Source organism: Pongo pygmaeus, chromosome 9 (assembly GCF_028885625.2).
Source record: "Pongo pygmaeus isolate AG05252 chromosome 9, NHGRI_mPonPyg2-v2.0_pri, whole genome shotgun sequence".
Taxonomy (NCBI): domain Eukaryota; kingdom Metazoa; phylum Chordata; class Mammalia; order Primates; family Hominidae; genus Pongo; species Pongo pygmaeus.
In genome coordinates this window covers 17,876,189-17,890,927 of record NC_072382.2, presented here as the reverse complement: position 1 = coordinate 17,890,927, position 14,739 = coordinate 17,876,189, and the positions used below count along the sequence as shown (strand labels likewise).

The 14,739-nt window shown below is 46.3% G+C and overlaps 1 protein-coding gene across 3 annotated transcripts; it reads right to left on the bottom strand.

The window, feature by feature from the left end:
- Window positions 1–10,074: 10,074 nt before the first annotated feature.
- Window positions 10,075–13,841, bottom strand: TIMM10 (translocase of inner mitochondrial membrane 10). Of its 3 annotated transcripts, none has more exons than XM_054438319.2 (4): window positions 13,756–13,841; window positions 12,307–12,661; window positions 11,768–11,883; window positions 10,075–10,521 (listed from the first exon to the last, which is right to left on the bottom strand). In XM_054438319.2, the coding sequence occupies exons 3-4, from the start codon at window positions 11,836–11,838 to the stop codon at window positions 10,320–10,322; spliced, it is 273 nt and encodes a 90-aa protein (XP_054294294.1). In that variant the 5' UTR covers window positions 11,839–11,883; window positions 12,307–12,661; window positions 13,756–13,841; the 3' UTR covers window positions 10,075–10,319. The 3 variants fall into 3 exon arrangements, with proteins under 3 accessions (XP_054294294.1, XP_054294295.1, XP_054294293.1); XM_054438320.2 differs by having other exon boundaries at window positions 11,768–11,942; window positions 12,307–13,220; window positions 13,756–13,840; XM_054438318.2 differs by having other exon boundaries at window positions 12,307–13,220; window positions 13,756–13,840.
- Between the last annotated feature and the right edge of the window lie 898 nt (window positions 13,842–14,739).

Below are 14,739 nucleotides of genomic sequence, written 5' to 3'. Positions count from 1 at the left end.
CCTCCCGGGTTCAAGTGATTCTCCTGCCTCAGCCTCCCAAGTAGCTGAGACTACAGGCGCGCACCACCATGCCTGGCTAATTTTTGTATCTTTTAGTAGAGGCGGGGTTTCACCATATTGGACAGGCTGGTCTCGAACTCCTGACCTCGTGATCCGCCCACATTGGCCTCCGAAGGTGCTAGGATTACAGGCGTGAGCCACTGTGCCCGGCCAGTTTTTGTATTTTTTTAGTAGAGATGGGGTTTCACCATGTTGGCCAGGCTGGTCTTGAACTCTTGGCCTCACATGATCCACCCACCTCTGCCTCCCAAAGTGTTGGGATTACAGGCATGAACCACTGCGCTCAGCCTCCTTCATTTCTAATGTACTTATCCTTCACAACTCAGCTCAAGTTTCACTTCTCTCCGGAAGCTCTACTCTAGGCTGGATTCAGGGCCTTGTCCACATACCCCCTCAAATACTCTGCTAACCTCTGTGGAAGTCTCCACACCGATCTAGAATAATCAGCTTAGTTTTCTGCCCCCATCCCGCCCCATGAGATATACATCTCGTGGAGGCAGAAACCACCAGGTGGTAGGTGATTTGTGTGCCTGCTGCCTATCACAGGGCCTGGCGCCTAATAAGCTTGCGGCCATTTATTGTTGAATAAATGAAAGGGAATGGTGGGAAAGGAAGCTGAAAAGGTAGGCTAAAGTCAGTTTGGAATTACCCCTGGGAGGCCAAGGACTTTCAGTCTTGCAGGGTAGGTAACAGGAAACTCCTGGATTTTGTTTTCTTTTGGTTTTGTTTGTTTTTAATGAAGAAGAGAGTTATCGTCAGGTTTTTGTGTTTAATTAACAGAGGATATATTGGAAAGGACAGAGACCTTAAAGCAGTTAGGAGACCACCATAATAGTTCACATTTTGCACCCATAAAAAGGAATGAGGCCAGGTATGGTGGCTCACGCCTGTAATCTTAGCACTTTGGGAGGTCGAGGCGGGCGGATCACCTGAGCTCTGGAGTTTGAGACCAGCCTCACTAACATGGAGAAACCCCGTCTCTACTAAAAATACAGAATTATCTGGGTGTGGTGGTACATGCCTGTAATCCCAGCTACTCAGGAGGCTGAGGCAGGAGAATCACTTGAATCTGGGAGGCAGAGGTTGCGGTGAGCCGAGATCGCGCCATTGCATTGCAGGTACATGGATGAAGCTGGAAGTCATCATCCTCAGCAAACTAACACAGGAACAGAAAAGCAAACACCGCATGTTCTCACTCATAAGTAGGAATTGAACATCAAAAACACATGGACACAGAGAGGGGACCATCACACACTAGGGCCTATTGGGGAGTGGGGTTGGGGGGTGAGGGGAGGGAACTTAGAGAACGGGACAATAGGTGCAGCAAACCACCATGACACACGTATACATATGTGACAAACCTGCACATGCTGCATGTGGATCCTGTTTTGTTTTAAGAAGAAGTAAAGAAAAAAACAAAGAAGAAGAAGAAACAAACAAAAATAATTCCCATTTAAAATAATAAAAAATAGGCCCGGCATGGTGACTCAGGTCTATAATCCCAACATTTTGGGAGGCCAACGTGGGCAGATCTCTTGAGCCCAGGGGTTCAAGGCCAGCCTGGGCAACATGGCAAAACCCTGTCTCTACAAAAAATATAAAAGAAACAAACAAAATAGCCAGGAGTGGTGGTGCATGCCTGTCATCCCAGCTACTCAGGAGGCTGAGGTGGAAGAATCACTTAAGCCTGGGAGGCGGAGGTAGCAGTGAGCTGAGATCATGCCACTGCACTCCACCCGGAGCAACAGAGCAAGATTTCGTCTCTAAATAAATAAGTAAAATAATAAAAAACAGAGAAGAGGAAAGAGACCTAAGATATATTTCCATATCTGAATCAATAGGATTTATCAACCTTCTCCTCTGCCCCCAAAACTAATTTCTTCCTAAACTCTGTTCTCCTGACACTACTCATAGGTTAAGTATAACAGCATTATCACATTGGCTGTCATGTGGGCTGCTGGCTAGAGGCTGCTTCACAGCTTAGTGGACAAGAGCACTGAGACAGGGTGGGTCTAAATCCTGGCTCTGCAGCTGATTATTTGTGTGATTTTGTCCAAATCACTCCATCTCATGAGCCTCACTCTTCTAGTCTGTTAAGTGCTGAAAATAAAAGTATCCAATTCAATTCATTATTTAATGAATTATTTAGCCTAACAAATAGCTATTATAAATCTTTAGGCTGGGCACAGTGGCTCACACCTGTAATCCCAGCACTTTGGGAGGCCAAGGTGGGCAGACCACCTGAGGTCAGGAGTTTGAGACCATCCTGACCAAAATGGTGAAACCCCCTGTCTACTAAAAATACAAAAATTAGCCAGGTGTGGTGGCATGTGCCTGTAATCCCAGCTACTCAGGAGGCTGAGGCAGGAGAAATGCTTGAACCCAGGAGACAGAGGCTGCAGTGAGCCAAGATCGTGCCACTGCACTCTAGCCTGAGAAACAGAGCAAGACTCCGTCTCAAAAAAAAAAAAAAATCTCTGCATGAAGAATGTACATAAAATGGTGCAGCCATTTCGGAAAACAGTTTGGCAGGTCCTCAAATAGTTAAACATAGAGTTACCACTATAGCCCAGCAATTCCACTCCTAAATATACTACACCCAAGAGAATTGAGAATATTTGTTAACACAAAAATGTGTACACAAGTGTTTGTAGCTGTATTATTCATTACAGCTAAAAAGTGCAAACATCCCAGCAGTCCATCAACTGATGAACGGAGAAACAAAATGTGGTATACCCATACAAAGTCATATTATTTGGCCATAAAAAGGAAATACTGATACATGCTACAACATGGATGAACCTTGATAATGTTATGCTAAGTGAAAGAAACCAGACACAAAAGACCACATATTGTATGACTGCATTTATATGAAGTGCCCAGAATAGGCAAATCCATAGAGACAGAAAGTAGATTAGTGGTTGCCAGAGACTGGAGGGAGGAGATAATGGGAAATGTGGAATGACTGCTAATGGTATGGGGTTTCTTCTTGGGGTAATGAAAATGTTGTACAGTTAGATAATGGTGATCATTGTAAAACTTTGTGAATATACAACACACTGAATTGTATACTTTATTATATTTTATTTTTTTTGAGACAAGGTCTCGCTCTGTCACCCAGGCTGGAGTGTAGTGGCACGATCTCAGCTCACTGCAACCTCCGCCTCCCAGGCTCAAGCAATCCTCCTGCCTCAGCCTCCTGAGTACCTGACACTACAGGCGTGTGCTACCGTGCCTGGATAATTTTTGTATTGTTAGTAGAGACAGGGTTTCGCTATGTTGCCCAGGCTGATTTTGAACTCCTGGACTCAAGTGCTCTGCCCACCTCAGCCTCCCAAAGTGCTAGGATTACAGGTGTGAGCCACCGCTCCCGGCCTAAATTGTATTCTTTAAAAGACTGAATTGTATGGTGTGTGAATTATATCTCAATTAAAAAAACAAACAAACAAAAAAAACCTTTGCGTGTGTCAGGCACTAGGGATTCAATGGTGAATAAGACACAGACCCTATCCTCAGAGAACACAGAGCCCAGCAGGACAGAGTCACAGATGAATCAAGTGTTACGTCATCTATAGGAAGTGCCATGGAAGAGAGGCGCGGTGCCAAGAGAACATATGCTTAGAGAAGGGGATTTCATCTAGACTGGGGCTCAGGGAGGAATCTTTCAGGGTGATGCTTGTGTTAAGAGTTTTCCATGTCAGAATCAGTAGAATTTATCAATCCTCCAGAGGAGGAAACAGCAAATGAAAAATCTTACAACAGGAGGATGCAGAGACATTCTGAGAGCTGAACAAGGGGCGGTGTGAACAAAGCACATAGGATGCAGAGCCTGTGGTGTGAGGTTGCAGCTGGAAAGGTAACACACTAATTGCATTGGATCTTCTGAGACAATAAAGAGTATGCAATAATCTCAAACGACCGAAACTGACCTTCCTCCTCCCTAACTTGTTTGCCTCCACTGTTGCCCGTATCATAAAAGCACCACCCTCTTCCACCCAGTGGCTTAAGACACGAAACTCAAGTCATCCCAGACTTTCTCCCCACCTCACTCTCCACATCCAGCCTATCAGCGAGCTTGTGGGTCCTACCACGTAAAGACTTCTCATTTCCAGCCACTACCGTCCCCCAAGCCCAGATCACCATCAGCTCAGGCCTGGACTCCTGCAACCCTTCTAACCTGGTCTTCCCAATCCTAACCCCTGCACATGACCCCACTAGCCTCTCGGAATGGACGAATCAAGATGTAGATTTGATCAGGCCACATCCTTTGAACGGCTTCCTGTGACCCTCGGGGAAATGCACAAACTCCCAGTGATGGCCCCTGAGTCCTGTGCCGTCTGGGTCTGCCCTCTGCCCTCTGTGTTTTTGCCATGGTAACCTCCTTCACACCCATTAATACTCCATGCTCTCTCCTACCTCAAGTTCTTCCTGGGCTGGAACATTCTCTGCACTAGCCTAGCCAACTAACCCTTCAGATCTTTGTTTGTTTGTTTGTTTTTGAGACAGTCTTACTGTGTTGCCAGGCTGGAGTGCAATGGTGCAATCTATCTCGGCTCACTGCAACCTCCACCTCCCGGGTTCAAGCAATTCTTCTGCCTTAGAGTCCTGAGTAGCTGAGACTATAGGCACCTACCATCATGCCCGGCTAATTTTTGTATTTTCAGTGGAGGTGGGTTTTCACCATGTTGGCCAGGCTGGTCTCGAACTCCTGGCCTCCAATGACCACCCTCCTCAGCCTCCCAAAGTGTGGGATTACAAGCATGAGCCACTGTGCCCAGGCAACCCTTCAGATCTTAATGGTCATTTCCTTTAAGTGCCTGACCTCTTGTAGTAACTAGCCTGACTCCAGCAATGAATCCTTTTGCAATGTTAACCTATATGACATCTGAGTTTCCCTTTGATAAAACTCGTCATATATTTGTTCCTCTGACAGTTCAGAGGGCATGGGCCTTTGCCCACCTTCCTCACCACTATCCTCTCAGCACTTAACACAGAACTCACCACCCACCATGCCTCCTGCCTGACAAATTCCTAACCATCCTTCAAATCTCACTCACCTATTACTTTCTGGGAGGCAGTCTTCCCTGAGCACTAAGACAATGGGACACATTCCTTTATACACCCTGCTGAACATCTCTTTTTTGAGGGGCGGGTAGAGATGAGTGTCTCACTATGCTGCCCAGGCTGACCTCAAACTCCTGGCCTCAAGCGATCCTCCTGCCTCGGCCTCCCAAAATGCTGGGATTACAAGCGTGAGCCACTATACCTGACCACAACTGGTTTAGATTTTCTATCTTCTTTGCCCCAGCACCTAAAACAATGCTTGTCACAAGACTCCTCTTAGGTCAGCCCACAAGAGCTCTTATGAAAATCTCTAAAATTGTGGCTGGGCACAGTGGCTCACACTTGTAATCCCCGCACTTTTGGAGACCAAGGCAGGTGGATCATCTGAGGTCAGGAGTTTGAGACCAGCCTGACCAATAAGGTGAAACCCTGTCTCTAGTAAAAATACAAAAATTAGCCGGGCATGGTGGCAGGCACCTGTAATACTAGCTACTTGGAAGGCTGGGACAGGAGAATTGCTTGAACCTGGGAGGCGGAGGATGCACTGAGCTGAGATTGTACCACTGCACTCCAGCCTGGGTGACAGAGCAAGACTCTGTCTCAAAAGAAAAAAGAAAAAAAAAAAAGAAAATCTCTAAAATTGCATGCAAAATTCTATGTGCAGGAGACAGGCTGTGACTTTTGTCAGATTTTCAAAGAGGCCTAAGATCTGAAAGAAGAACCTTTTCCCCAGATGCTGAAGGAGCTTTAAACAGCGCTGTCAACACAGACTTCTTCTATGAAAAACCATCCCCCTCTAGAATACAAGTTCCAAGAGGGCAAGAATCAAGGATCTTTACCTACTTTTTTCTTTCTTTCCTTTTTTTTTTTTTTTTTTTTTAATTGAGACAGGGTCTTGTTCTGTTGCTCGGGCTAGAGTGCAGTTTTGTGACCGTGGCTCACTGCAGCTTCAAACTCCCGGGCTCAAGCGATCTTCCCACCTCAGCCTCCTGAGCAGCTGGCACCACAGGCACGTGCCACTATGCCCAACTAATTTTTTTTTTTTTTTAGTTGAGACAGTGTCTCACTATTTTACCCAGGCTGGTCTCAACTCCTGGGCTCAAGCAGTCCTCCCACCTGGGCCTCCCAAAGTGCTGGGATTATAGATGTGAGCCCTATGCCTGGCCTCTTACCTATTCTGTTAATTGATGTATTCCAAGTACCTGGAATCGTGCCTAACACATTCTTGATGTAGGTGTAAAATGACTAAATATAGTCTCAGACAACTGAAACAGTTATGTAGATGGTATATGTATTGGTTATCTATTGCTGAGTAACAAATTATCCCAAAACATAGTAGCTTAAAACTACATGTATTATACCCTATCTCAGGAGATAGGGTATAGCTTAGCTGAGTGTTCTGTCTCAGGGTCTCTCACAAGCCTGCAAAGCATCGGCCAGGGCTGCCGTCACCTGAAAGCTCAAGTGGGGAAGGATTTGTCTCCAAGCTCACCCATATGGTGAGTGACTCAGTTCCTTGCTGGGTGGAGGCTGCCCTCAGTTCCTTACCACGACATGGGCCTCTTCATAGGTCAGGTCACAACATGGATGCTTGCTAGCTTGCTTCATCAGAGTAAACAAAGGGAAGAACAAGACAGTAAGAGAGTGAGAGAGAGGCAGAGAGAGAGAATGAGAGGAAGATCAAAAGAGGGAAACAAACAAGACAGACTTTACACTCTTGTAATCTAACCTTAGAAGTAGCATCCCATTACCCTTGCTGTGTTCTGTTTATTAGAAGCAAGTATCTAGATCTAGTACACACTCAAGGGAGAGGATTATACACAGGCATGAATACCAGGAAGGAGGGATCACTGGAGGCCCCAGTGATCTTTGAGGTTGCCTACCACAAGACATTTTTCTCATATAGCATCCGATTCATCTGGGCACCCAGAGCAGAAGGCACACACCAAATGCCTACATGTCAAGCAGATGATGACAGGGAGGGAAGACATCAGTGATGGGAGGTTTGGCAGACAACTGAGCCTCTGCCCATCCACCATCAGGCTGATGCCGAGCAGGAATGCAGGTCAACTGTTGTCAGATCTTCCAAATTTTCTTTTTCTTTCTTTCTTTTTTTTTTTTAAGACAGGGTCTTGCTCTGTCTCCCAGGCTGGAGTGCAGTGGCGCAGTCTCAGTTCACTGTAACCGCTGCCTCCTGGGTTCAAGTGATTCTCATGCCTCAGCCTCCTGAGTAGCTGAGATTAAAGGCATGCACCACCAGCCCAGCTAATTTTTGTATTTTTAGCAGATACGGGGTTTTGCTATGTTGGTCAGGCTGGTCTCCAACTCCTGACCTCAGGTGATCTACCCACCTCAGCCTCCCAAAGTGCTGGGATTACAGGCGTGAGCCACCGCTTGTGGCCCAAATTTTCAAAAGAAGCTGACATCCTAATTTTTTGAGACATTCTCTGATTTTTAAAACTGATAAGCAAAAATGCACCTGAGGACTAGCAGTTTATGACTCCTCCCTGTGGCAGAAAGTACCTACTTCATTGTTTTGTTTTGTTTTCTTTTTTTGAGACAGGGTCACACTCTGTCTCCCAGGCTGGAGTACAGTGGTGCAATCTCAGTTCACTGTAACCTCTGCCTCCCGGGTTCAAGTGATTCTCGTGCCTCAGCCTCCCAAGTAGCTGGGATTACAGGCGTGCACCACCAGTCCAGCCAATTTTTGCATTTTTACTAGAGATGGGGTTTTACCACATTGGCCAGGCTGGTCTCAAACTCCTGGCCTCAAGTGATCCACCCTCCTCGGCCTCCCAAAGTGCTGGGATTAAAGGCATGAGCCACCACCCCTGGCCGGCCTAATTGTTATTTCTTATACCCTTTTATGTGTGTTCCAGCCCTCCTACTGTCCACTCCACCCCCATCCCACTTGCTCATAGGGATCTAACTCACTTTGGGCACTTTCCACAGCTCTTCGCATGTAGCAGGCCAACAATATTGTTGAATGAAATATGAAACTCGACACATATCTCACTAGGGACCATTTCCCCCAGTCCTAAAGTAGTGGTTAAAAGTGGCCTCTGGTGTCTAAGTTAGAATCCTGGCTGGACAACTTGCATGCTGCAGGAACTTAGGCAAGTTACTAGCTTTTGAGAGCCTCAGCTTCTTCAGCTGGGAACGATTGTACCTGCCTTACAGAGTTGTTAGATCAATTAGCTGAAATAATACATGTGAAGAATTTAGCACAGAGCTTAGCACACAACAGCAACCCAACAAATGATTTACTGTCACTCACATCATCCCCTTTCTCGCCTCACTGGCTTCCTGCCTCATCACCCTTTAGTGCTTTATCTTCCATCTTCTGCCACTGTCTACCTGGCTGGCAGCTCGAGTGAGCCACCAAAACGCAAACTTGTCATTGTCACTGAACGATTTAAACTCTTCAATAGTTTGCTGTTGCCCTTAGTAGGAGAAAATCCAAATTCCTTACCACAGCTCACCAAGCTCTTTTGGAGCGAAATCTGCCCAGTCTCCAAGCCTCATCTTCACCTCTCTTCACACCCAGCACTCCAGCCACACTGAAGCTGAAGCTCTCCTTTCCTGTGCTCCACCTCCACACTTACCACCACTTCAACGAAGCCTTTGCAAGTGCCATTGCCTCCAGCTGGAACCTCTAATCCCCACTCCTACCACCCCTTCTAGATGCTCTGGCTATGTGCTAACAAAGAATTCTTGATGTTTCTTGCTAAACCTGAGGGCATGCACAATATCGATTTTCCTCACCTGTCCTCTCTTTCAAGAACAAGGCCAGCAAAGAATAGGCAAATGATAAAATGTGCGGAATTGTCCACAGCAGCGCTGACCATGAGCAGACGGCGCCACCTGTTGACCAAAATCTGCACTTCAGTACCTGGAAAGGAGCTTTATTGCTTTCTACCCCTAAGACTAGTAAAGGCTTTGAAGTTTTGCAGTACATCCGGTATCTTCACCTCCCACCAAACTAGCAATGAAAAAAGCTAATGTATGCTAGGCACTCTCCTAAGTGCTTTGGTTATTAACATGTTTTAATTTTTTGCAACTACCTAATGAAGTGGGTAACCTTACTGCCGTTTTATGATGGGGTAATTGAGGCACGGAGCAGTTAAAATGCCTTACCCAAGATCACACTGCTAGAAAATTTCAGTAGAAACTCAAAGATAAGCAGTCTGGCTTGAACCTCCACTCACAAGCCCCAAACTCACTGCCTCTATTCTATCTCCTTTACTCCAACGACCTAGTTACATCCCAGACACTTCTACCAGGAAGGACCACTTTGAAGGTACTGCTGTCACAGTGGCACTGGTGTCAACCACAGTCCCATCTGGAGACAGCAAACGCAGCAGTCGGGTCTGGCCTCCATGTTATTGTTCTGCTTGTGTGACCTGTAGCAAGCAACTTACTTCTTAAATCCTCAGCTTGCTCATCTGTAAAACAGGACTAGTCAGGGGGCTAACCCTATTTTACAGATGTGGAAGCTAAAGCACACAAAAGTGACAGGTGCAGGGCCACACAAAAAGCAGCAGACAGCAGGCAAACCTAAGCTGTCTTACTTTTTTTTGAGATGGAGTCTCACTCTGTTGCCCAGGCTGAAGTACAGTGGCACAATCTCAGCTCATGCAACCTCCGCCTCCTGGGTTCAAGCGATTCTCCTGCCTCAGCCTCCTGAGTAGCTGGGATTACAGGCACCCACCACTACACCCAGCTAATTTTTGTATTTTTAGGGGTTTTGCCATGTTGGCCACACTGGTCTTGAACTCCTGACCTCAAGCGATCCACCCACCTCAGCCTCCCAAAGTGCTGGGATTACAGGCATGAGCCACCGTGCCCGGCCTGTCTTACTCTTAAACACTACATTAGTCTCCCTCTGCTGGTAAGGGCTGTGTCTGTTTTCTTTACTCTCAAATGCCAAGCACACTGCTTTGCATATAGTAGGTGTCAACAAACTTGTTTTAATATATATATATATATATATATACACATACACACACACATAGTCACATTCCAGTGTGACAAATACTCCTTCACCAGGAGACAGCGCTACCACTCCGGGATCTTGAAGACTCTCTACAGAGAGCCTAGGCCTGGCAGTCTTCACAGATGACACCCAACAGGGAGCACATTTATTAAAGTGGGAAAGGGTGGGGTGTACCCCAGGGTGTATACTGACAGGGACCTCATGCGGGCCCAGAGCTCTGCTGCACCCTCTTCATCAGCTCTTCATCCTGCATAGACAACTCTGTCAACTTTTTGCCCATCCGCTCATGGATGTCCAGGTACTTAGAGACACATCGGTCCAGGCACACAGACTCGCCCTTGGAGAGCTCTGCTTCCTTGTAGTGAGGAGGCACACACTTCCGGTGGCAGGCACTGGTCATTCTGGAGGGAGGGAGGGGCAAGTTCATGTCAGCAGCATCCTGTGACACCCCAGGAACCTCGACCATTCCAGCCCTGCTATATTGATTTCACCTTCCCCAAGAAAGCAGTGCAAATCCTCAGTTTACACCTCAACCACTGGAAGGTCCTTGCAAGTAGGAAACTTGCCTAAGCCCATGTATATGACTAACTAAGTAGAAATCATTTGTTGAGGACTGGCTATGTGCCAGGCATCATGCTAAGTGCTTTACCTGCATTCTGTTATGCAATGCTTACAACAACCCTAAGAGATACGTATCCCCATTTTACAGATGAGGAAATTAAGGCAAACAGAGGCTCAGTAATTTTCTAAGGATCACACAGAGCTGGGATATGAACCCAGGTCATCTGACCTCACAGTCTACACTTAAAAATCCTTCTAATTTATAGCCTTCAGGATAAACCAACCAATCAAGAGAGCTTAAGCCAATAAAAATAGCAGACATTTCACTAAGTGTTGGGCTTGAGGCTAAGGGCTTTCATATATTTTTAGATTTAATATTTATGATGTCCTATGAGGTAGGTATCATTATGTCTTTTTCTTTTTTTTTTTTTTTTTTTATATTTTTTTTTCATTATGTCTTTTTCATAATGAGGAAACCAATTGTCAAACAGTGCAAGTAACATGTACAAGTATACTGCTGGTGATTGGTGGAGCCAGGATTTGTTCCCAAATTTGCCAAATGGTTATGAGCACTAGTTGCAGAATCAGACTGAGGTGCTAGTTCTGGCATTGTTACTGACCAGCTGCGGACCCTAAGGAAGTTACTTAACCTCTAGAAGCATCAATTTCCTCATTTTAAGACGGGACTAATAAAATTAACCCACTGGGTTATTTTGAAGATTAACAAGTGCCTGACACAGAATAAAGGGTTCTAAAATGTTAACTACTAAATGGGCTGGCTATGTGCTATTTGTCAGGAGGCAAATACTCAGCTTTTCTTGGAACCTAACCAGAGCCTGGATTGGAGTTTCTCTTCCTGCTTGGCTCCTGCATTGCCAGTTCCATCCCCATCTAAATGCCCAACTCATTCTAGTGACCCTTTACTGCATCTACATTAGGATCAACCTTGAAGGTGGGTGTGGGGAGGGTAAGCATGGGCCTCAGGCTCCCCTACATTCAGAAAGGAATTTGTCATAAGTCATTCACCTTCGATAAGGGTGACCAAGACTTATTTTCCAAGACAGGGTAGCACATAGTTCTCTTTACCTGTTGTACATATCGGCCATCATCTCCACCTCCAGCTCCGCAGCCAGCTGTTGGGCCCTGAGAGGATCCATCTCAGCCTAGCACCGTGGAAGGGATTTCCTTCTGGCCTCCTAATCCTGGGAGCAGACATCACCATCAGCACCCACCGCCGCCGTTCATTCTCCTACCCCTGGGGCTAGAGGATACAGAGGACTCACAGGGCGCCAGACCACCACGGGCCACTAACCTCAGTGAGCTTAACCACCCCATTTCACGGATGTGGAAACTGAGGCCTAGCCCAAGGTCGCACAGGACGTCCATGGCAAGCCTGGAAATCGAGCCCCGGATCTCTGATGCCCCAGTCCCTGGAGGTCACCTCTATTCAGGAGATCGAGGACCGGAGGAGAACGCTCTAACCCACGAACCTGAACCTCCAGGGCCCTGGGAATGAGATCATACGCTGAACAGAGGCGACCGGGACCCAGTCCAAAGGCTACACCTCTGAAACGGCGACGCCATCATCAGGGCCACATAGAATTCAGAGGTCATGTGTCACTTACCACTGCCTGGGACGGATCACAATGCCCACGGAGACCCCAACTTCTGACAAATACTATAACGTTACCCGCCTCCCGAGAGGCTCCAGCGGAAGCACGTGGGTTACTCCCGGGAGGAAAGTCCCGCCTCTTCTTTGATTCAAACTCGCTTCCGGAATTAAATACCAACGAGACGGCGCCGGGAACTCGGCGATCATAGGGAGGGAGGGGCTGGCGCCGGGCGAAGAGGAAGGCGACTTGCGAGTGCTAGAGGGGACGCCAAAGTACCATAGAGGCTTGGGCGGGGTGCAGAGCGTCTGCAGCCCGTTCAGAATTCAAGTCCTTTGAGATGTCACCGAGCGGCTTCAGTTTATTGGTTCTGTAGGAAGAGGCGTGGCGACAGATACCTGTGAACCTCAACCCCGTTCCGGACAGCCGACTCCTGAGCGCAAATCAGGCGTGGAGAAGGAAGAACGCCCCCAAACAGCGGTTCTGTTTTTGTTTCGCGTTAAAATCACCTGGAACGTTTTTAAACATCCTAGTGCCCAGGACTCACCTCATTTCAGTTAAATCAGAATCTCTGGGAGTACAATTTAAAATTCCTAAGGCAGCAATACAATATAAAATTCCCCAGGTGATTCGTATGTACAGCCAAATTTGAGAAGCAGTGCTCCACGGGACTGCTGTGTGTAGGTCACACTAAGCCCCGTCTGGGGTTGCAAAGATAAGCGAGATAGGCTTCCTGCTCGCAGAAAGACAAGACGTGTAAAATATGTTTTCTTCAACAGTTAGAGGTCCTGAGCCACAAAGAGATTAATAAAAGCAATTTCGGCTGCCACCAGGGCTAATCTTGGGTGAGGGAAAGAAGGGTACTGGTGAACTTTCCAACTTTCAAGACTTAATGTGTTCTTCAAACTGCACCATTCACTCATTCCCCACTAAAAAGAAGGAAACAACACTCAGTCCCTTGATTTGTCACACAATTTCCTGGTAAAATAAATTTACAAGATGTAAATTAATGACGCAAGAGCACATTGCCCATTGGAAAAGGTGGGCTAGACATTTTATGTGTGGTCATCATATGCTTCCCTAATTGTCCAAGACCATCCTGATTTTAAACCATTGACCTTTCTACTGCTTTGAAGACTCATCTTTGCCAAACTTGTGCCCTAATTTTTAAAGACTGAGGTATAACATTCATAAAGTGCATAAAATACACGAATGTTAAGCTTAATTAAATATATATGTATATATATGTACATTTGTATGACTGCCACCCAGATCAAGATATAAAATATTTCCTGCACCCCAAAAAGTTATCTTGTGTTCCTTCCCCATCAATACCCCCTCTCGAAGTTAGCCACTATTCTGACCTCTATCGCCATCAATTAGTTTTCCTTGTTCTTGAACTTCATGTAAATGGAATTATACATTATTTTCTATTTTGTGCCTGACTTCTTTAGCTCAATGTACCTGTAAGATTTCCTCCATATTGTTGTGTGCATCTGTTATTCCTTCTGTTTTATTGCTGTCTAGTGTTTGATTGTATGAGTATGCCACAATTCATCTATCCATTCTCCTGTTGATGGATGTTTGGATTGTTTCCAGTTTTTGCCTATTATGCAATAATGCTGCTATGATACTCTTGTACAGGTGGACATATCTTGCCTTGGTTTTTGCCTTTGAAAATATAGTCAACATTGGCCGGGTGCCGTGGCTCACGCCTGTAATCCCAGCACTTTGGGAGGCTGAGGCGGGTGGATCACCTGAGGTCAGGAGTTCGAGACCAGCCTGGCCAACTTGGTGAAACCCCATCTCTACTAAAAATACAAAAAGGTAGCCCGGTGTGGTGGCGGGTGCTTGTAATCCCAGCTACTCAGGAGGCTAAGCAGGAGGCTAAGGCAGGAGAATCACTTGAACCTGGGAGGCAGAGGTTGCAGTGAGCCAAGATCGCACCATTGCACTCCAGCCTGGGCAACAAGAGTGAAACTCTGACCACCCCCCCGGCCCCCCACAAAAAAGAAACATTATGGAAAGTTAAGAAACTGCATGGGAAAAGGAGATGGTTTCTTACAAGAGGAATCTTGCAATATTTACTGGGCCTTATGAAAGGTTGCATACTGTATGATTTCATTTAAGTAACATTCTCAAAATCACAAAATTATAGAGATGGAGAAGAGATTTCTGATTGCCTAGTGTTAGGGTTGATGGGGAGATAGAAGTGTACCTATAAAGGGTAGCACAAGAGAAATCTTTGTGTTGATGGATAATTCTGTATCCTGATTGTGGTGGTGTTTACAAGAATCTACACAGGTGATAAGACGTCATAGAACTGGCAGGGTGCGGTGGCTCATGCCTGTAATCCCAGCACTGTGGGAGGCCGAGGCGGGCGAATCACAAGGGTAGGAGTTTGAGACCAGCCTTGTTGGTGAAACTCCGTCTCTACTAAAAATACAA